This window comes from Hemiscyllium ocellatum, chromosome 31 (genome assembly GCF_020745735.1).
Source record: "Hemiscyllium ocellatum isolate sHemOce1 chromosome 31, sHemOce1.pat.X.cur, whole genome shotgun sequence".
Taxonomy (NCBI): Eukaryota; Metazoa; Chordata; class Chondrichthyes; order Orectolobiformes; family Hemiscylliidae; genus Hemiscyllium; species Hemiscyllium ocellatum.
The window spans coordinates 51,030,772-51,052,310 of record NC_083431.1 but is presented as its reverse complement, the minus strand read 5'-3'; the positions used below and the strand labels follow the sequence as shown (position 1 = coordinate 51,052,310).

The following is a 21,539-nucleotide window of genomic DNA, read 5'->3' as shown; positions in this document are numbered from 1 at the left end:
TGTTCCTGCGCTGGCTTTTTGACAAACCTGCTCAATTAAGACCCCTCCCCTGCTCATTCCTCACTTTTTTTTATGAATATCAACAATTTTCTTCTAACAGCTACAACTGAATTTGCTGCTTCTACTGTCTGGCAATTACTTCCAGATCATCATAATTCATGTTAAAAATTATTCCCATTTCCCCCTCCTGCTTCCTTTGGTAATTATTTTGAAATTTCTGCTTCTTAACCCTCCCATTGATACAGATTCATCTTATTCACTTTATCAGACCCCCTGAAATTTGAATCCTTTTATTAAATCTCCCTCTGCATTTCCACTCTCAGTAGAAAAGTTGCAGCTTTAGTTTCCTATCTAATCGAGGCCTCTTCCACCTCTTACTGTTCCAGTAACTTTCCTTCAGTATCTTTTCCAAGGTTTTGACATTCTTTCTGACATGTGCTGTCCAGGTTTCAATGCCATATTCGAACTTAAGACCAGCCAGGATTTATTTAGATTTGAAATACCCTCCCTGCTTTTGTTCTCTGCTATTTTTTAAAAAATAAAGTCCAGGATTCCAATGCCTTTTACAAACACTTTTGCCAACTTCAAAGATATTAGATTACTTACAGTGTGGAAACAGGCCATTCGGCCCAACAAGTCCACACCGACCTGCTGAAGCGCAACCCACCCATACCCCTACACATACCCCTTACTTTACACTACGGGCAATTTAGCATGGCCAATTCACCTAACCAGCACATTTTTGGACTGTGGGAGGAAACCGGAGCACCCGGAGGAAACCCACGCAGACACGGGGAGAATGTGCAAACTCCACACAGTCAGTCGCCTGAGGCGGGAATTGAACCCAGGTCCCTGGCGCTGTGAGGCAGCAGTGCTAACCACTATGCCACCGTGCCGCCCTGTGCACCTTCAACTCCAGGTACCACAGTTTCTCATATTGGACTCAGAATGTTAACTGTTTCTCTCTTCACAGCTGCTGCCAGACCTGCTGAGTTTCTCCAGCACACTCCGTTTTTATTTCTGCACCCCTTTCTAAATGGCACCTTTTATTTTTATAACAACCTCTCCTGATTCTAACCAAAATACATCATTCATGGACCTGGAGGTTTGAAAAGAGCTGTTTTATCCTCATTATCTCATTGTCACACCAAACCCTCAGCCAGAACAGAACATGGGAATCTGTCAGTGACAGCATTGTGTCACATGCAAATTATGGACAAGATGGGAATTGTGTGAAGATTTTTCTCGGGATGCTGAGTAAGTATGCAGCCCAATAAAAGCAAGAGGCTTGGCCAACTGTAAGAGCAGTGAGGCGGGATGTGGGATGAGTTGTTACATAGAGTGAGATCCCTCTTTTAGATTAGATTAGATTACTTAGTGTGGAAACAGGCCCTTCAGCCCAACAAGTCCACACTGACCCGCCGAAGCGTAACCCACCCAGACCCAGTCCCCTACATTTACCCCTTCATCTAACACTACGGGCAATTTAGCATGGCCAATTCACCTGACCCACACACTTTGGACTGTGGGAGGAAACCGGAGCACCCGGAGGAAACCCACACAGTCTCTTGGGCGAGAGACACAGTGCTCTCCCCTCTCCCCTCCCCCCACCCCCCAACCTCGTTTGGTTAGCCAGTTTCGAACCCTCTTCCCCAACCTAGAGAGTTAGAAATCCATTCCAGCAACCAGCCCAAACACGGAGGCTTCTCTGGAGGAGAGAGGCCTGCAGGAGATCCATCTTATAAACAGTTGTCCAAGATCAGCTCAAATAGTCACTCTCCGACTATCCTCTCCTGCACAACTGAGCTTTTATCCCTCCCCCAGAAGGATTACTGGGCAGACAACAACTTCCTGATGAGAAGTTAGAAGTTAAAAACCCAAAAGGACTAAGGATGCTAGAAATCAGAAACATGAACAGAAATTCTTGGAAAAACCTCAGCAGGTCTGGTAGTATCTGTGGAGAGAAACAGTCGATGTATCAGGTCAGTGGCCCTGCCTCAGAACGGTTTTCTTAAAAGAAGTGAAAAGTGAACAGGTTTGATGACTGAATATCTTCCTGATGTTCGAAGAAATTAGTTTGAGTCCTGGTAACTATGGAAACTTTGATACAGAACCTGATCAAGGGATATCACAGGAGATTACAGTCAGGACTGAAAAAGCCTGGGGCACTGTTATGAATTCCATCTCAGAGACAAGAACACTGGGTGCTGTTTCAGTGGAACATCCTCACCTCCAATGGCAATGTAGCGGAAGAATAACCAGCCACTGATGAGGGACTCTTTGGGATTACGCGGTGGTTTGTTCATGATCTCCAGGTCAGGAGGATTGAAGCCCAGTGCTGTGGCTGGTAGACCATCAGTTACCAGGTTAACCCAGAGTAGCTGGACAGGGATCAAAGCTTCAGGCAAGCCCAGGATAGCAGTCAGGAAAATGCTAAATGCAAAGGAAACAGATGTCAATTAGATGTTAAATTCAAGAGAACACATTAATTTAAATCAAATATGTTTGTAGTAGGTGTACAAGCTGTTTCACAGAGACGTGTCCAGACCCTTCCCAAACAGCCCGTTACCATAGACAGCACAAACAGCACCTTGGGCTGTGGTTCCCTCAAGTGGTCTAACTCAACTCTTCCCCTCAGCTCTGCATTTCCATAGCAGCCTGACCAGACATGCCAACACGTGGTGTGAAGGGCAGATTCTGGGCGGCACATCTTGGATCAGCACCTACTTGTTAAAATTACATACAAGTGGGTGGCAGATGACCCTGGGTAAACACCAATAACAAGCTCTCAGCCTGACCATCAAGCTGCTTTACCGGACTATTCACATTGGCCTAGGTTCCTTGTGGAGCCTCTTTACTGGGATTGAAATCAATCTTTGTTTGCAGAACATGCATAATGGATGAGAGAGATACAGGTCAGGGGACAGGAACTGGGGCAATATTTCCCCGTATAACCAATACTGAATGTGCTGAATGTTTTTGGAGAATGCTTACTGGATTGAAAGATGTCCATTTCTGGGGTAGGAACATTGGGCTCTGAAAAAGCAGCCGGCCTTTCAGCTCTTTAACCCTGCTCCATCACTCAACAAGATCATAGCTGAACTGGCTGTGGTCTCAACTCCACTTTCCTAGTTGCCTTGACCATTGTCTGCTTTATCTACCAAGTATCAACATGACTGAAAGCATTAAATAATCCCGCCTCTGTTTATGACAAAAGAGAATTCTTCTAACAGCAATTATTCTCACCTCCTCCTTAAGGCCTCTTATTGTTAAACTGCATCCCCCTGTCTGGGGCTCCCTTACAAGAGGAAATATTCACCCGAACCAGTCTCCTTCTGATTTTACATATTTCAATTAGATTGCCTCTGGATTGTCTAAACTCTGACAGGTACAGGCCCAGTCTAGTCAACATTTCTTCCATAAATAAGCTCCGTCGTCAACACTGAATGGTGTGAATCTTCTCTGAACTATTCCTAAAGCAATTACAAGCTTTTTCAAACACGGAGACCAAAACTAGGTATTGTCTTCCAGGTGTAGCCCTACCAAGGCCCGATATTGTTACAGTAAAACTCTTCCTTACTTTTTATATTCGATTAGATTAGATTAGATTACTTACAGTGTGGAAACAGGCCCTTCGGCCCAACAAGTCCACACCGACCCGCCGAAGCGCAACCCACCCATACCCCTACATTTACCTCTTACCTAAGACTACGGGCAATTTAGCATGGCCAATTCACCTGATCCGCACATCCTTGGACTGTGGGAGGAAACCGGAGCACCCGGAGGAAACCCACGCAGACACGGGGAGAACGTGCAAACTCCACACAGTCTGAGGTGGGAATTGAACCCAGGTCCCTGGCGCTGTGAGGCAGCAGTGCTAACCACTGTGCCACCGTGCCGCCCTATTCCATTTGCTTTGTAATGTACAACAAATTCCACTTGCCTTCCTCATCGCTTGCTGTACCTGCAGATTAACTCGATGTGATTGATGTCTTTGGACAGCTCACACCTCAGCAATCTCTTTCCATTTCAAGGGTTTCCTGCCTTTATACTCCTGCTGCCAAAATGGACAAGCTCAGGGTCCCACATGAAACTCCATCTGCCAGATATTTACCCACTCATCTAACCGACTCCCCCTCCCCCATCCCCCGATAGCAACACGGGGAACAGGAATCCTTTCAACTTCCCCAGCCATTTAACAGGATCATGGCTGATCTTCCACCTCAATGCCATTTCCCCGCACTAACCCCATTCATTTGGCATCGTTAATATCTGGAGATTTATCAGTCTCTGATTTGAATATGCTCAACGAACTTCCATGTCCCTCTGATGTACCCCTTCCTGTGATATCTCTACTTCTTTTGTCAACAAGTTCATGCTTTATCCAAGTCAGTTCATAGAATCCCTATAAGTGTGGAAACAAGTCCACACCAACCCTCTGACAAGTATCCCATCCAGACCCATTCCCCTCCCCATTACTCTACATTACACCTGACTAGTGTCCCTAGCCTACACATCCCAGAACAATATGGGCAATTTAGCGTGGCCAACCTGCACATTGACATAAATTGTAAGTGATTGAAGCCCCTGCAATGGTTGCAGTGCACTTCATTAGTTACAGCATGCCAACGCAAAACGATCCATTTATCCCCACGGTCTCCTTCCCAGGAGCTAATCAATTCCTTATCCTTGCTATTATGTTAGCCCCTAGCTCTTATATTGTACAAATACATTGTTTCACTTTCCAGATTTGGCACTGAGTGAACAGATATTTAAACATCAACCTCCCCCCTGGAAGCTCAAATTGGGGGGAAAAAAAAAGACAACTTGCACTCACTCATTAACATATTCAAGGGGCCTAACGCATGGACATTCACTTTGGTCTGAAGAATGTGTCTAGAGGATTTATCATTGGAATCTGGGCCATCTCACTGCTAAATTGCTATCGTCTGCTACCCCTCTCTAACTGGCAGGACCTTTACAAACATTTCCCTTTACATTGCCTTAATTCCAGAGAAGGGGCTCCCCCAGCACCGCCTGCAGGAGGGAGGACTATAAGCATGCCAAGGCGCGATGGTGCATTAGTAGCAGCTGGAGAGTCGCAGATAGGTGCCCGTCGAGAGCTGACGTGATGTAAAAAGCTTCTTACCAGACAACTTCACCCACGTTGGAGGAGATGAGGTAGCGGATAAACTGCTTCATGTTGTTGTAAATGGCTCGGCCTTCCTCAACTGCGGAGACTATGGTGGAAAAATTGTCATCGGACAGCACCATTTCGGCAGCTGTCTTAGCTACGGCAGTGCCTGAGCCCATCGCAATCCCAATTTCTGCCTTCTTTAGAGCAGGAGCATCATTAACACCATCGCCAGTCTAGTGAGAGACAAGTCGTGAGAACATAATCTACATTTCTCTCTCACTGTCTCTATGACTCCCAGAAGACAACTACTTGTTATCATCTCACCTTCTCAGAAAAGTGAATAAAAGTGGTCAACATTCCACAAATTAAAAGTCAGCTCAGTTATCTAGAGGCATTCTTGCCTCTAAAGGATTCGACTTGGTAAGCCAGGCTGATATGGGGGCAGTTGGAGGAACTGGGCCAACCCAGCCGGCCTGTTCAAGTGAACATCAACAATCTCAAGATGATATTGAGAAAGGTTGGCAAGCTGTATCTATATCCTGGCCAACTTGCACCTTCACATTATAATCAAAACAGATCATCTGTTAATTCAGCTCACCGCTGTACATGGGATAATTCCTGGCTGGTATGTTTTAATTATCAACAATGGCCATGCTTCATTGACTGAAAGTCAGTTTGCTCTAACATCAAATATCCTTCCTGCATTTAGTCTGTCCTGTTAGAACGTTATAGGTTTCTATGTGAAACCACCCCCCGACTGTTCTAACTCCATTGATAATAGTGATAACTAATCCAGTCTGTTCACATATCAAACGTGCCGTCCCAGGAATCAGTGTGGTAAACCTTCACTGCACTCCCTCCACAGATAAGACATCCTTCTTCAGATAGGGAGGCAAAACCGCACACAATGCTCCAGGGTATGGTCTCACCAAGGCCCTGCAACTAAACATCTCTGCTCCTGCACTATGAAGGCTAACATGCCATTTGCCTTCTTCACTGCCTGCTGCACCTGCATGGTCACCTTCAGCGACCTGTGTACCAGGACACCCAGGTCTCTTACACCTCCTTTTTCCTCAATCTATCACATTCAGATAATAACCTGCCTTCCTGCTTTGGCTCCCAAGGTTTAAAACCTCAGTTATCCCCATTACACTGTATCGGCCATGCATTTACCCACTCACTCACCAACTTGTCCAAATCACACTGAAGCATTTCCACACCCTCCTTACAGCTCACCCTCCCTGACTGTTTTGTGTTGTCTGCAAACTTTGAGGTATTACATTTCGTTTCCTCATCTAATTCATTAAAATAATTAAGTAGCATTCACGCCACAGAAATGCCAGGAAATGACCATTTCCTGCAAGAGATAATCTAACCACTGGCCCTGAACAGTCAATGGCTTTACCACTATTAAATCCCTAGCTATCATCCTGGGGTTACCATTGCCCAGAAACTGAAGAGGACTCTCCACATAAATAATGGCTACAAAAGCAGGTCAGAGCTAGGAATACTGTGACGAACAGCTCACCTCCTGACTCCCCAAGTCATATCCACCTTCTACACGGCACAAGTCAGGAGTGTGATGGAATACTCCCCACTTGCCTGGATGGGTGCAGCTCCTACAATACACAAGTTTGACACCATCCAGGACAAAGCAGCCTGTTTCACTTCTGGATGCAGTGCCATTCAGTCACTTCACCACCGACGCTCAGTAGCAGCACTGTGTACTATCTACAACTCGCAGTGCAGAGAGCCAGCACCTTCCAAACTCACAACTTCAAGGGCAAAGGCAGTGGATAAATGTGAACACCACCTCCTGTAAGTTCTCCTCAAAACCACTCACCATCCTGACTTGGAAATATATTACCGTTTCTTCACCATAGCCCAGTTAAACTCCGAGGGAACTCTTTCCTAACAGTTTATGGGTCTACCTACAGCACAAGGCAGCAGCTCACCACCACCTTCCCAAGGGGCAACTAGGGATGGGCAATAAATGCCGATCCAGCCAAGGACGCCCAGGTCCCACAAACAAGTAAATATATTGGGAATAGCTGGGGGCCTGGCACTGATCCTTTCAGTACCCGGCTAGTTTCCTGTTTGCCAACCACTTCTGTAAATAAAGTAACTACCCCGAGCTCATGTGCTTTAATTTTAAATGCTAATCTCGGATATTCAGCCTCATTGAAAGCCTTCTGAAAATCCAAATTAAACCACATCCACTGACTGTCCCTTAACTCGACTGGTTACATCCTCAAACATTTCCAGCAAATTTGTCAGTGTGATTTCCCCTCTGTATATCCATGCTGACTCTTTCCTAGACAGCAAGTTGAAGATTTGTGTTTGCAGCTTATAACATCCCTTTGCGCTCAACATTTGAGTCTCTTGGGCCACAGCCTACACTTCCCTAAGCCCCGAGTCCTACCACACCTTTCCTGGGGCGGGTGCTTAGCCCAAGCATTCCTTTTCAGAGAAGGGTTTTGATCCAAAAGCTTGATCAAATGTTTGGATCCTCTCTTCACATCTCACCTCCCTCTTTCACTTGGTGTCTATCTAATGTTTGATAGTTCCTACAGAGGGACGCAACACATTTACTGCATTAAGGACACTTTGTAAATTATTGATTTGGAATATGAGGGGCTTAAATAACCTGAACTGACCATATTACACATGACAGAAAACAAGCCGTACTAATAGTTGCAGGAACTCTAATCTCACAACATGGCCCACTCTCTCTCTCTCGAGGTCTCCTTCAAACAGCAGTAATATCAGAAAGCCATGTGTATCCACTGGATTTCCATCTGAAATGGTGATAGACTTTACAGAGGGAAAATAGAAGTGATAACCTTTGGCAAAAACCTTTGAATCAGAAATTGGGGTCAGAAGATATTTTTGGGGCTCCTCAGTGCTCCGTGACAAGGTGAGGGGGCAAATGTATTCTCAATCAATGGCATAGCAAACATATTGGCTCAAAGTATCTACCCTCTCCACTAATTGACACCTTTTGTTTAATAAGTTGTTGAGTCTTAGCTTCAGGAATAGAACAATCATAACTTGCTACTTCTATGGTGCCTTTTACTTGGTCGATAGTCTTGAAGCAAATTAGGAACATAATCGGACATCGAGGCACATAAGGTTGCTTTAGGAGTAGTGACCAATAGCTTTACTAAAGAGGGTTGAGGAGGGAGACCAGTTGTTGGGGGAAGTGGTAATGAAACTCCAGGCTCACCATAGCTGTGATCTCGTCGAAGGACTGAAGGTACTCGATGATTTTGGACTTGTGTGCAGGTTCAACACGAGCAAAGCAGCAGGTGGAGCGGCAGGCCTCTCGCTGCTCCTCTGGGGTCAGATCGTCAAACTCCCGGCCAGTGTAGGCCTTCTCAGTCACGTCTTCGTCCTCCTGGAAGATTCCAATCCGCCGGCAAATGGCGACGGCAGTGCCTTTGTTGTCACCGGTGATCATGATGACACGGATGCCTGCCTTCTCACACATCTTTATGGAATTGACAACTTCCTTTCTCGGTGGGTCCAGCATCCCGACACAGCCAACAAACGTAAGGTCAGTCTGAAAGGACAGAGGAGAGAAATTAGTGTCTCAACAGTGGGGAGATCAGAAAGCAGCACAACACAATAGAAACAGGCGTTAATTCAAACTTTCACGGTTGACATATTTCTCATAGGTCATGAATAACAATTTATCCACATTACTGAAAACTTGAGCACAAAATCTAACTGGCTCTCCAGTGCAATTTGGAGGTGTCAGAGAAGCTTTTATTTTCGATAAGCTGTTAAACCGAGGTCTGTTGTGCTCTCTCAGGTGGATGTAAAATGCCCCCTTTGAAGTGAAAGAGAAATGTTTTCCCGGATGTCCTGATCAATAGTTATTCGTACAGCAGCATCCGTCCATATGGGACCTTGCTGGGTACAGAGTGCCTGCCAGGAAGAGAGACAGGAGTTCAGATGTAATTATCGGGTTGTTAACAGCTCCAGGACACACTCACACTGTGCAAGATATTTCATTCATTACGGATGTTGTGTCCAGAGGATTTGAATCTGAAAACACTGCAGAGAATGAGAAAGAAGCATATTAGCTAAAAGATGGGGGATTGCAGTGTTCCAATATTCAGAGGGACCTAGGGGTCCTCGTGCATGAATTGCATGGATTAGTAAACAGGTGCAGCAAGTAACCAGGAAAGCTAACAACATTACTGTGTATTGCAAGGGGAGATCAGTACTAAGGTAGGGGCATGATACTTCAGTTATATAAGGTATTGGCAAGACCCAGATCTGGAGATGTAGTACGCTAGCGAGATTTGAGAAGATTTGTAGCTCAGGTTGAGGTTCGGGATGCAAGTTTGTTTGCGGAGCTGGAAGGCTTGTCTTCAGATGTTTCGTCACCATGCATCACCAGTGAGCCTCCAGTGAAGCGCTGGTGTTATATCCAGCTTGCTGGATAGTATGGACAGTATCGGGCATCTCCTTATTCAGGATGTAAACGAGTTGGAAGGAGTTCAGGGCCTAAGATCTATAATGGATGGGTTACCTTGAGGGAAGGTTGCACAGGCCAGAGTTGTATTCACTGGAGTCTCAAAGAGTAAGAGGTGACTTGTCATAGAATAGTGTGGAAGCAGGCCATTCAGCCCATTGTGTCTGCATTGACCTTAGACCCACTCCCCTCCCCTGTATTTCCCATGGCATACCTGTCTAGCCTGCACAGTCCTGGAGACTACAGGCAATCGAGCATGGCCAATCCAACTAACCCTGCACTGTGGAAGGAAACCGGGAGCACCCAGAGGAAGCCCACATTGACACGGGGAGAACGTGCTAGCTTCAAACAAACAGTCACCCGAGGCTGGAATTGAACCCAGTGCTAACTGCTGAGCCAGTGAGGCACCATGCCAACATGATTAAAACCAATAAGACCCTGAGGGGGCTTGACAGGTGGCTATGGAAAGAAGGAGTGTCTTGAAATAAGGGTCACTGCTGAAAAATTATGGGTCATCCATTGAAGACTGAGGTGAGGAGAATCTTATCTCACAACTCGCATCCTCAAAAGGGTGGCAGAAACAGAGCCTATGAATCATTTTAAAGTGGGATATGTGGATTGTTGATGAGCAAATGGTGAACGTTTCTGGCGGTAGGTTACTGAATAGCAGATTGGGGTTAGGAGGCCAAGCAGCCTACTCTGAATTCTTATGTTTCCATGTTTGTCAATGTCCGGCTTCCCTACCTTACACCTCGTCAGCACATTGAGCTGACAGACCAGAAACACCTATCCTTCAACCCGACTGCTGGAAGGTGGGTCAAGACTGGTGCTGGAAAAGCACAGCAGGTCAGGCAGCATCAGAGGAGTAGGAGAATCAATGTTTTGGGGCATAAGCCCTTCATAAGGATCCTGATCAGGGGCTTATGCCAAAAATGTCAATTCTCCTGCTCTTTGGATGCTGCCTGACCTGCTTTTCCAGCACCACACTCTCGACTCTGATCTCCAACACCCGCAGTCCTCACTTCCTCCCAGTTGGATGATGGGAACTACCACTGGCTCCAGAGCAACCATTAGGCCAGCTAGGCGTTTCTTTTTAATGCAGGATGGCCTGATTTGGAAGCAAGACTGAAACCTGGCTGGTGTGGGTCAGCAGAGATCAAGGGAAAGAAAATGGGATCATCGTGGGGCATTGCCACACAGTGAGGTCACAGCCAACACAACATCCTCCTTTAACAGAAGCAAAAAAAAATCAGGAGAATTCCAATTGATGGGATTTCGACAGACCACAACGGGATTGGCAGGGTTTGAATTTCACTGAGAAATCAGAGAATCTGAGTGCCATGGGCATGAGTTGAAGTTCAACTTGAGCAGACGATGATTAGTTGTTTAAGATTTACTGCAAATATTCTCACATTATTCTGATTAATGACTGTACCTGGATGTTAACCAGAGAACATTAGCCCACAGCCCCATGTGTTCACACACTGGGCAGTCTGTGTACATTGTGGAAGCAATGAATCCGGCATTAACCTGCTCCGTAAGCCCATTTCCCAGGAACTGTTTCCTTGTACAGAAAAAACTTGTGCCTTTTTGCCAGATGAAAATGTGTTGCTGGAAAAGCGCAGCAGGTCAGGCAGCATCCAAGGAACAGGAGTGTCGACGTTTCGGGCCCAAGCCGTTCTTCAGGAATGAGGAAAGCTTTTTGCCAACTTCCTAAGTTTCGCTGGCAACTAATTAGGTGGACGGTGGGGGTGGACACACACCAGACAGGACACCATGAAGCTGAGCATTCACTGGGGGGGGGGGGGGGGGGGGGGGGGGGGGGGCGGAGGGTAGAGACAAACCCCCCTGGTGATGTTTCTGCTCCTTGTAACGTCCGTCACTCTGCAGGAAGGCTGCTCAGCGAGTGCAACGCAGAGCAAGAAAATAACACCTGGCAGCATTATCAGAACCTCACCACGGTAACACCTGCCAGCCAGACAGACCGGAAAACGGCATCAAGTTGCTGCCATCATTTTGTCAGACTGAGAAATAAGACGACCATGCACTGATACCTTACAAAACAGGACACCGCAAACTGCTTTACAGCCAGCTATAAGTGTGGACACTGTTGTAGTGTAGCAGCCAATTGCACTCAGGAAGCTGCCAACATCAGCAATGAGCTGAAAATGTGTTGCTGGAAAAGCGCAGCAGGTCAGGCAGCATCCGAGGAACAGGAGAGTCGACGTTTCGGGCATATGCCCTTCATCAGGAATGAGGAAAGTGTGCCAAGCAGGCTAAGATAAAAGGTAGGGAGGAGGGACTTGGGGGAGGGGTGATGGGAATGCGATAGGTGGAAGGAGGTCAAGGTGAGGGTGATAGGCCGGAGTGGGGTGGGGGCGGAGAGGTCAGGAAGAAGATTGCAGGTTAGGAAGGCGGAGCTGAGTTCGAGGGATTTGACTGAGACAAGGTGGGGGGAGGACATCAGCAATGAGATAAGTGACCAGATGAAGGATTTTTTTTAAGCTGAGTGTTAAATACCGGATAACTCTGAAGGATCTCGCCTGCCCTTTATCTGTGAGTGAGCCGGAGAAAGCAGGTGGAGGCCTGCTTTCACATCACATCTGAAAGATGGCACCCGCACCAGTGCAGCCAACTCCCAGCTGTGCACGGAAACGTTAGCCCACCCGTGGCGCTCAGATCTCTCACAAACCTCTAAAATATTTCTGACTGGGAGCTGACAGTGGCACCCACTGAACCCCAACGTGTGCTCAGTTCTTGGTTGGATAGAGACTCGCCACAGTAATAGAATGACGTGCAGCATAGTGGCTCAGTGGTTAGCACTGCTACCTCACAGTGCCAGGGTCCCAGGTTCAGTTGGAAAAGCGCAGCAGGTCAGGCAGCATCCAAGGAGCAGGAGAATTGACGTTTCTGCAATAAGCCCTTCATCAGGAATGAGGAAAGTGTGTCCAGCAGGCTAAGATAAAAGGTAGGGAGGAGGGACTTGGGGGAGGGGCGATGGAGATGTGATAGGTGGAAGGAGGTCAAGGTGAGGGTGATAGGCCGGAGTAGGGTGGGGGCGGAGAGGTCAGGAAGAAGATTGCAGGTTAGGAAGGCGGTGCTGAGTTCAAGGGATTTGACTGAGACAAGGTGGGGGGAGGGGAAATGAGGAAACTGGAGAAATCTGAGTTCATCCCTTGTGGTTGGAGGGTTCCCAGGCGGAAGATGAGGCGTTCTTCCTCCAACCGTCGTGTTGTTATGGTCTGGCGATGGAGGAGTCCAAGGACCTGCATGTCCTCGGTGGAGTGGGAGGGGGAGTTGAAGTGTTGAGCCACGGGGTGGTTGGGTTGGTTGGACCAGGTGTCCCAGAGGTGTTCTCTGAAACATTCCGCAAGTAGGCGGCCCGTCTCCCCAATATAGAGGAGGCCACATCGGGTGCAGCGGATGCAATAGATGATGTGTGTGGAGGTGCAGGTGAATTTGTGGCGGATATGGAAGGATCCTTTGGGGCCTTGGAGGGAAGTAAGGGAGGAGATGTGGGCACAAGTTTTGCATTTCTTGCTGTTGCAGGGGAAGGTGCCGGGAGTGGAGGTTGGGTTGGTGGGGGGTGTGGACCTGACGAGGGAGTCACGGAGGGCGTGGTCTTTTCAGAACGCTGATAGGGGAGGGGAGGGAAATACATCCCTGGTGGTGGGGTCCGTTTGGAGGTGTCGGAAATGACGGCGGATGATACGTTGTATACGGAGGTTGGTGGGGTGGTAGGTGAGAAGCAGTGGGGTTCTGTCCTGGTGGCAGTTGGAGGGGCGGGGCTCAAGGGCGGAGGAGCAGGAAGTGGAGGAGATGCGGTGGAGGGCATCATCGATCACGTCTGGGTCCCAGGTTCAGTTCCAGCCTTGGGTGACTCTCTGTGTAGAATTTGCACATTGTCCCGGTGTCTGCGTGGGTTTCCTCCGGGTGCTCTGGTTTCTTCTCAGTCCAAAATTTAGGTCGATTGGCCATGCTAAATTGACCCTTAGTGCCTAGGATGCGCTGGTTAGATGGATTAGCCATGGAAAATGCAGGTTTACAGGCACAGGGTAGTGGCGGTGAGATGCTCTTTGGAGGGGGCAGTGTGGACTTAATGGGCCGAATGGCCTGCTCCCACATTGTAGGGATTCTATGAGTCAATGCCCTCAGAATCACAGCGCCCTTCTTTCTGTTAAGATCGGCTGGAGTTTGGCCCTGGATTTGCCTCACTCCAGGCGAATTATTGCCAACATAATTTTGTTTCCTGCATCTGTAAATCAATGGGCTAAATTTAGTGAGACAAGTATTAGGAATCAGATAAATTATGGAACATTTTATGCATGGAAAAGTACTTTACATTTAAATGTTCCACTTGGATCAGGAGTTGCACACAGTGGGATGAGTGAATGGGAAGTGGTCTAATGTTTTGGGTTGGATATTGTGGTGACTCTGTTATTATATACTTAACAGGAGAGTTTTCCAGCCAAATGGAAATCAGTAAATTCTGACTCTCAGCATGGATACCCACCAGGTTAGAACACTTAACTGAAGCAAACATAGGATATCCTCTCCTTGTGCAGAAGAGATTCATTTAAAAGTAATCTGCAATGGAAATCTTATTTTGTCTCAGGAATCATTTAACTCCCATCTCAGTCAGTTGGCAGTTTAGAACATGGGTATTACTGGGAAAAGAGATAATCGAACAATGCTTTTAGTCTGGCACTCATCAGAGCAGTTGCAAGAATACCCAAAGGTCACAACAATTCAAACTGCTCGATTATGACCTCTTCCTCCGACAAGATAAATTCTTGTTCCCATCTCGATTTGGCATTCTTGTGATTCCAGCCAGGTGAGTGCAAATCGAGAAGCTTTACCACCACATCTTCGCCTAGTTCCCAGCAGCACTCCTGCCCCTTCGTCTCCAGGGTGTCAAAGTTAGTTCAGTAGCAGCATTCCCACCTCAGAGTCAGACAGTTGCCACTTCAAGTGCCACCCCAGAGACTCGAGCCCATCATCCTGCCCGCTATCCTCAGCACGGTACTGAAGCTCAGCTACTTGAACACCGTTGGAAAAGTGAGTGCAGTGGGCTCTCGTGATGCTCTCGGTGATAATCCAGCATAAGTACAGAATACGGTAGCTCGAATCTCAATCCCTCACAGCCCGTCCCCCTTCCTCCACGGCCAGTGTTTGTGATAGATTTAAGTACCTCTCACCTCGTACTTGACAAATTTTGTAGGGTCCTCCAAGTCCATGTCCTCCTTCCGGGGTGGGTGGTCTCGGGTTGCCAGTGCGAGGCAGCGGAGGGTGTCCCGTCCTGTCCCCCATTCCTTGATTACACTCATGATCTTTTCCTTCAAACGAGGGTTCAGGGCCACCTTCAATGTACCACAACGAATGTAGTTGCAACGTTCAATGATCCCCTCTGGAGCTCCCTGAAACGAAAACAAGAGTTTGCGTGAGATAAGTAGCGTTCGGCTTACCCTCAAGTAAAAGATTTATTTACAGGCAAGTGCAAAAAAAATCACAGAATCATTGGATCCCTACACTGTGGAGAGAGGCCATTTGGCCCATCAGGTCTGCTTCCGCCCCCCACCCAGACCCAGCCTGTTGCCCTAACTCATCAGGTCTAGGAGCATCCGTGGAGGGAACACTGGAATTCCTAGTATTGAAGCAGGCCATTCAGCCCATTGAGTGCATACTGACCCTCCAATGAGCATCTGACCCAGACTCTCCCCCCTACCCTGTTCCTCTAACCCTGCATTTCCCATGGTTAGTCCACCTAACCTGCATGACCTTGGACACTATAGGCAATTTAGCATGGCCAGTCCACCTAACCTGCACATGTTTGGACTGTGAACTGAAACCAGAGGAAATCCACGCAGACCCGGGGAGAATGTGCAAACTTCGCACAAGATAGTGGCCCGAGGCTGGAATCACACTGGGGTCCCTTGCCCTGTGAGGCAGCTGTGCTAACCACTGAGCCACTGTCCTCCCCTCTTCCTGGTACAGCAACAAACTACAGGTTTCAACGGCTCTGCAAGCAGAACATGCTGGCTACTGTACTTCGAATGTAAAAGAGAACTTAAAACCTGACCATTATTCCTGAACTTCAAAGAAAATATCTTCAGAATTCTTTAGCTAGAGCTACGGATGCTCAGATGGGCAGTAGATTCAAAGTTTGACAGTGACAGATTCTCAGGGACTAAGGGAAATAATTGGCAGAGGGACAGTCACGTTGCAGTAAAAGAAAGAGACAGCATTTTAGAAATTAGCAAAAAGAGCACCAAAACAACTTGTAAAGAAGGAAAATAAAATATGAAAGTTACGCAGCAAGAAATGTAAGAACACATTGTGAAAACTTCTATATAATATGTAAAAAAAAGTGTTAGCAATACTAAACATGAGTCTATTACAGGCACAGACAGAAGAAGCCATAATGGGAGGGAGGGGAAGGGCGAAGAGGTAAGGAAATAGCTAACAAACTAAAATAAAAACAGAAAAAAAAAATACTGGACTCAAAACATTAATTGTTTCTATCTAAAGATGTGCAGGTTAGGTGGACTGGCCATGCTAAATTGCCTCATAGTGTCCAAGGTCATGCAGGTTAGGTGGACTAACCATGGGAAATGCAGGGTTAGAGGAACAGGGTAGAGGGGAGAGTCTGGGTCAGATGCTTATTGGAGGGTCAGTGTGGACTCAATGGGCTGAATGGCCTGCTTCAATACTAGGCATTCCAGTGTTGTCTCCACAGATGCTCCTAGACCTGATGAGTTTCTGCAGCATTCAGTTTAAAAGCAAAGCATTACAGATGCTGGAAATCTCGAATGAAAACAATGATGACCTCTGCTCCAATGATGTGATAATTGAGCTAGTAGATGTGTTTTTGGTCACCCTCCAGAATTCTATGGATTCCAGAATGTTTCCTGCAAGATAGTGGTCACACGTTTTACACTTGATTAATCAAACCTTTGTTGCTGGGTGTCCTAAATCACACCAAATCCTGTTCACTCATTTCATAACAACAACATTGATTCACATAGTGCCCTTAATGTTATAAAATGCCTGAAGGAATGATACAAAACAGTAACGCTGAGTGACATAAGGAGCCAGGAAGTCAGGGCTCAGTCAGAGGCAAGTTTTACAGAGAGGTGGAGAGGTTTAGGGAGGAGCTTAGTTAGACCTCAGACAACTGACAGCATGGCCATCGATGATGGAATGATTAAAATTAGGGACACTCAAGGTCACGGTTAGAGTAATATCGAAATCTTGGCAGGATTGTAGGGATCGTCAATTTACATTAAAATTAAAGTGTTAACCAGATGCCAAAGTTTTCAAACAGCTCCAGGCTTTTACACTTCACACTTCTCCTGCAACCTCACATCACTGCTCCCATGTCCAGATGATAAACATATGGATGAAAATGGAATCGTGTAGGATAGATAGGCATCAGATTGGTTCCACAGGTTGGCACGGCACAACATGGAGGACCGAAGGGCCTATACTGCGCTGTAATGTTCTCCCTCTGCACTTTGCTAATTCTGGACTCTTTAAGCATTATTGATTTTAATTAATCCTTTTTGGGTGGTCTTGGCTTCAATTATCCAAGTCCCAACCTCTGGGATTCTCCCCCTAAAGCACTCAGGCCTTCCAACACTGCTTCTTCCTAATATTTCTTAAGCAGGTGTATATCTCTCTGACCAAGGTGTTGGGTTTCCATATGGCTTATTGTTAGGTGTCACTCCATTACAGTGCCCGGAGACATTATATTACAGCTGCCCTATAAATTCAAATTGTCAAGGTCTCACTGCAGACTAGAGAGAGAGAGAGAGCCGTATTCTTTAGAGGTATCAGGGTGTCTTTCCGAGGAGCTTCCTTCCACCTGTTCAGTTAGCTGTAAATCATTCTGTGGTACTCCTTCAAAGATCAGCAGGGAATCTCCCTCAGGTCCCCAGCCAATGCTCATCCCTCAATCTGAATTGCCAGCACTCAAGTAACCCATTTGCCGCCACACTGTTTGTGGAATCTCCCTGTGTTGACACATGGCATTATTGCTTATAAAGGACGTTGCGAACCATGGAGGTGAAGGAAGATAAGGTTTGATCTACTCTCCCTGGAAAGTGGTCAATGCGAGGTGATTCTGCCCTTTGCCAGCTAGTTATCAGGCAGGAAAGCTACAGGTGCTATGTTATGCCTGAGTATTGAATCCTTCACTGTCAGCTCAGGGCAGGACCTCCAGTTTCTTTGCACGTTCCTGCAGCCATGGGCTCACATCCGATCCAAGCCTCCCTCAGCTGGAGTCACACCGACATTCACAGGACACACCAAACAGCTCTTGAATTTAGACTGTTTTTTGCAAGTGGGACAAAAGGCCTTTAAACAGACAAACTGCAGAAAGACAGCAAACATCTTTCCGTTCAGAAACACCAGCTCCCATAATTACTTGTGGATGTGGGTGTTGCTGGCTGGGTCAGCATTTATTCCCCACCCTTAGAGCTGAAGTGAGTCAGTGGAAGGCAGATTTAGTCTTTGCCAAAGTGAGGCCTTAAAACCTCGACTAACGTGCAATCCCGGTTGTAAGAATGAGATGCTGCTCCTGGTCTGAGCTCCTGCCAGTATGTGGCTGTGAGGAGATCCCAGTACAGACCCACAAACATCTGACAGCAACCCCAGGCTGCACACCAACATACACAATCTATTGGAGCATCTGCCAAGGTGTGCCTCATCATAAGGGCTGCTGTGGGAGAGACCACGGACAGAGCAGACAAATAATACCGGGGGCACCACTTCCTAAAATTTCAATACTGTGTTACTGCTTAATAAAACCTGCTGCACATGTGAATGTGCCCACGCACTGTCAGGGGAACATGCCCGCATTCTGTGTAAATACTGGTTATACTGTGTTCCCAGCTGGATTCTCCTGGCTTCAAAACGAATGGTGAAAACTGCAGGTTTCCCAGATTCCAACTCCTGATCCTGATCCTTTTTCAGTTTTTAAGGCAGACATTGCCAATATTTCACCCTTGACCTGAGTGGCTAAAGCAAGCTTTTCAGACTGAACCACATTGCAGTGGGTCTGGAGCCACATTTAGGCCAGACTGGGTAAGGATAGCAGATTCCCTTCCCTAAAGGACATTAATGAAGTTGCTGGGCATTACAAACAGATGCTGAATAGTGGACAGGATCAGGACTGAGAGTAGCTTTAACTCCCAGGATTATTGACTAAATTCAAACTACACCAGCTGCCGAGACAGAATGTTCCCAGATCATTAGCCCCGTGCTTCTCAATCATCGTCTACACGCTGGCACCACCTCCTCTCCAATTGCAGCAACAATTCATAAGGTCACAGTTTTAAATAAAACACCCAATATCTGCCTTACTGAAACATAGTGACCATATCCAGTCTGCAGCTCATGCGTAAAACAACTGAAAAAGTACTCGGAGCCTCAAATTCATTCTTGTGTTATAATTGTAAGGTAAGAAAGAATAATAGAACACCAAGCAGCTGAAAGGTGCAAACACCAGTCCATTGGTCAGGAATAGATTGGAGATTGCACAGAATGGGTTCTTCCTAATGGGTACAAATGCTGTCGTTGAGAGTGTGGCTCCATCACTGCTGCCTCCACAGTACCTTTGAACCGTTATAATGTTTCTATCCTTCCTGTGATTTGACCTGATGTGCTGTCGTCCTCACATCTTCAACAACAAATGCTCAAACTAAACCACGAGGTCAGATGATTTCTCTATCATGTTCTGTGGCTTCTTACCTTCACAAACATTTTGCTTCCTGAATCCCCCATGGTCTTGGTCGGAGAGCAATAGACAGACATGGATTTGCGATCGCGGGAGAATTCAAGGGTCACTTCCTTCCTCATGAGTTGTTTGATGGTCTACAGAAAAGAACACGGATGTCAAGGTTTAACCACAGGTGGATTCAACCAAGGAACATTGTATAATTAGCAGGCAACTGGAAGCAACAAGAGTCAACTAAATATTCAATTAGAGGTGAAACTAATATTTTTGAGGACTTCATTTGAGATTTTCTTGAGTTCTACATTTTCATTCTTACCAGCTAATAATGAGGAGATCTGGTCACGCAGTAACAATGTTTGATTTGTCATAGCGGGGACTTAGACTCAGAAGCAGAATTTGAAGAATTCATCAATAACCCCAATTATCAATTCATTAAACACACACACACAAGGAAAGCATTAACTTCCTAGAAACACACAGTCTTTCAGTTACCACAGGACAACAGGCATATGTTAGCAAAAGTATTTTTAAAATAACTGTTGCACACTTCTATACACAAAAGTCTATATTCTAAATAGCCATTTCACCTCGAGTGATTTGCATTGAGATGCGCTAACACATAAAGACAAACCCTTACAAAATAAAACTGAATATCCAGTTGACAGAGCTCATTATATTGGGGGCCAGTAGATTTTTCTCCAACTTATCGTTACTACTGAATGTCTGCAGCTTTAAGCAAGATACTCAGTTTTCATTTTCAAGGAATTAAGTACTTCAGTGACCTTTGTGATTTCCCGGTTCCCAGTTAGCTGAGTATTTCTCTGCTGGAAGATATAAAATCACATTTTCCCCTCTAAAGATTCTCTTCACTCTTCACAGACGCCATTCTCTCTTCTGCCTTTTTTGCCTCGAGCTCTCCCACTTTGCAGACCCCCTTCCCTTCGCAGTCCACCCCCCCGTCTCCCATTTCACAGACTCCATCCTCGTTCCCCATCTGCAGCCTCCCTCAGCTCAGTCCTCCTCCTCCCTTGGCAGTCCCCCCCTCGCTCTCCTTCCCCCCCTTCAGAGCCTGCTACTTGTTCCCCTGTTGTCTATACACTTATAAAAAAGTGAGGTGTAAAATAGCATATTGTCATTGATAACACAAATGGCTGTCATTGATTGACACTTTTTTTAAAAGACCATTGTAAGCTGAGCAGTTTCTTCATAATAGATTGTCAAAGCTTCTTGCAGGACATGGTTGGTTTCATTGGCATTTCATAGGCTTGCCTTTGGATATTTCCACAGTGAATACTGAAAAGAATAGGGCTTATTTATTTCATTCATGGGATCCCGATAATTTGCCAACCTGAAAAGAATCCCTTATCCCAACTCTCTGTTTCCTGCCTGTTGGCCCGTGACAGGAAATAATCAACCAGGAGAAAGTGAGGGACTGCAGATGCTGGAGATCAGGGTCAAGAATGTGGTGCTGGAAAAGCGCAGCAGGTTAGGCAGCATCTGAGGAGCAGGAGAATCGATATTTTGGGCATAAGCCCTTCATCCTGATGTAGAGCTTAGTCCTGAAAGGTCAATGGAGGAACGCAGAGGGAACAGACAGCTGATCCAGGAGTTGAGGGAAGAGACTCGTAACCAGCTGGAGCCCATCTCAGCCATGCTGCAAAGCATGAGGAGGAGTTGGAAGGGCTTGTGAAGCGAGTTGGAGAGGTTGTGCGGTGGACCGCGGTGTCGGGGTCAGAGGTTGAGTCCTCGGCAGGGCAGATCCTGGCCTTTGAGAATCAGGTTCGGGCCTTGACTGAGCAAGTCAAAGACCTGGAAAATCGAGGTAGGAGGAAAAATAACCGGGTCGTTGTACGGACGGAGGGAGAAGAAGATGGGCAGCCAGCAAGTTTGTTTTGAAGACTGGCTGCCATAATTTCTTGGCTGGGATGCCAAGGCAGAGACCAGGTGAAGGGTGACCAAGCTCACCGGATTGCGGCGCGCAGATCTAGTCAGGGTCAGCACATCAACCTGGTTCTGATAAGATTACAATGTTACAGGGACAAGCAGAGAGTCATGGAAACTTCGAGAAAGTTCGGGAGATACTCGCAGGCCCTGACCTATCAGGGAACTAAGATAATGTTTTCCCAGACTTTTCTGTGGCAGTGATCCATAAGGGGAAAACATTTGATGAGGTGAAGAGAAGG

At 46.6% G+C, this 21,539-nt stretch overlaps 1 protein-coding gene across 1 annotated transcript in view; it reads right to left on the bottom strand.

Annotated features, from left to right (window-relative positions):
• atp2a3 (ATPase sarcoplasmic/endoplasmic reticulum Ca2+ transporting 3) overlaps positions 1-21,539 on the bottom strand; it is a 205,834-nt gene that overhangs the window by 29,520 nt on the left and 154,775 nt on the right. The window contains exons 12-16 of the mRNA XM_060847938.1: positions 19,371-19,493; positions 14,819-15,037; positions 8,364-8,699; positions 5,150-5,370; positions 2,231-2,433 (exon numbers count right to left, since the gene is read on the bottom strand). Of these exons, the coding sequence (XP_060703921.1) occupies positions 2,231-2,433; positions 5,150-5,370; positions 8,364-8,699; positions 14,819-15,037; positions 19,371-19,493 (1,102 nt within the window). The remainder of the gene's footprint in view (positions 1-2,230; positions 2,434-5,149; positions 5,371-8,363; positions 8,700-14,818; positions 15,038-19,370; positions 19,494-21,539) is intronic.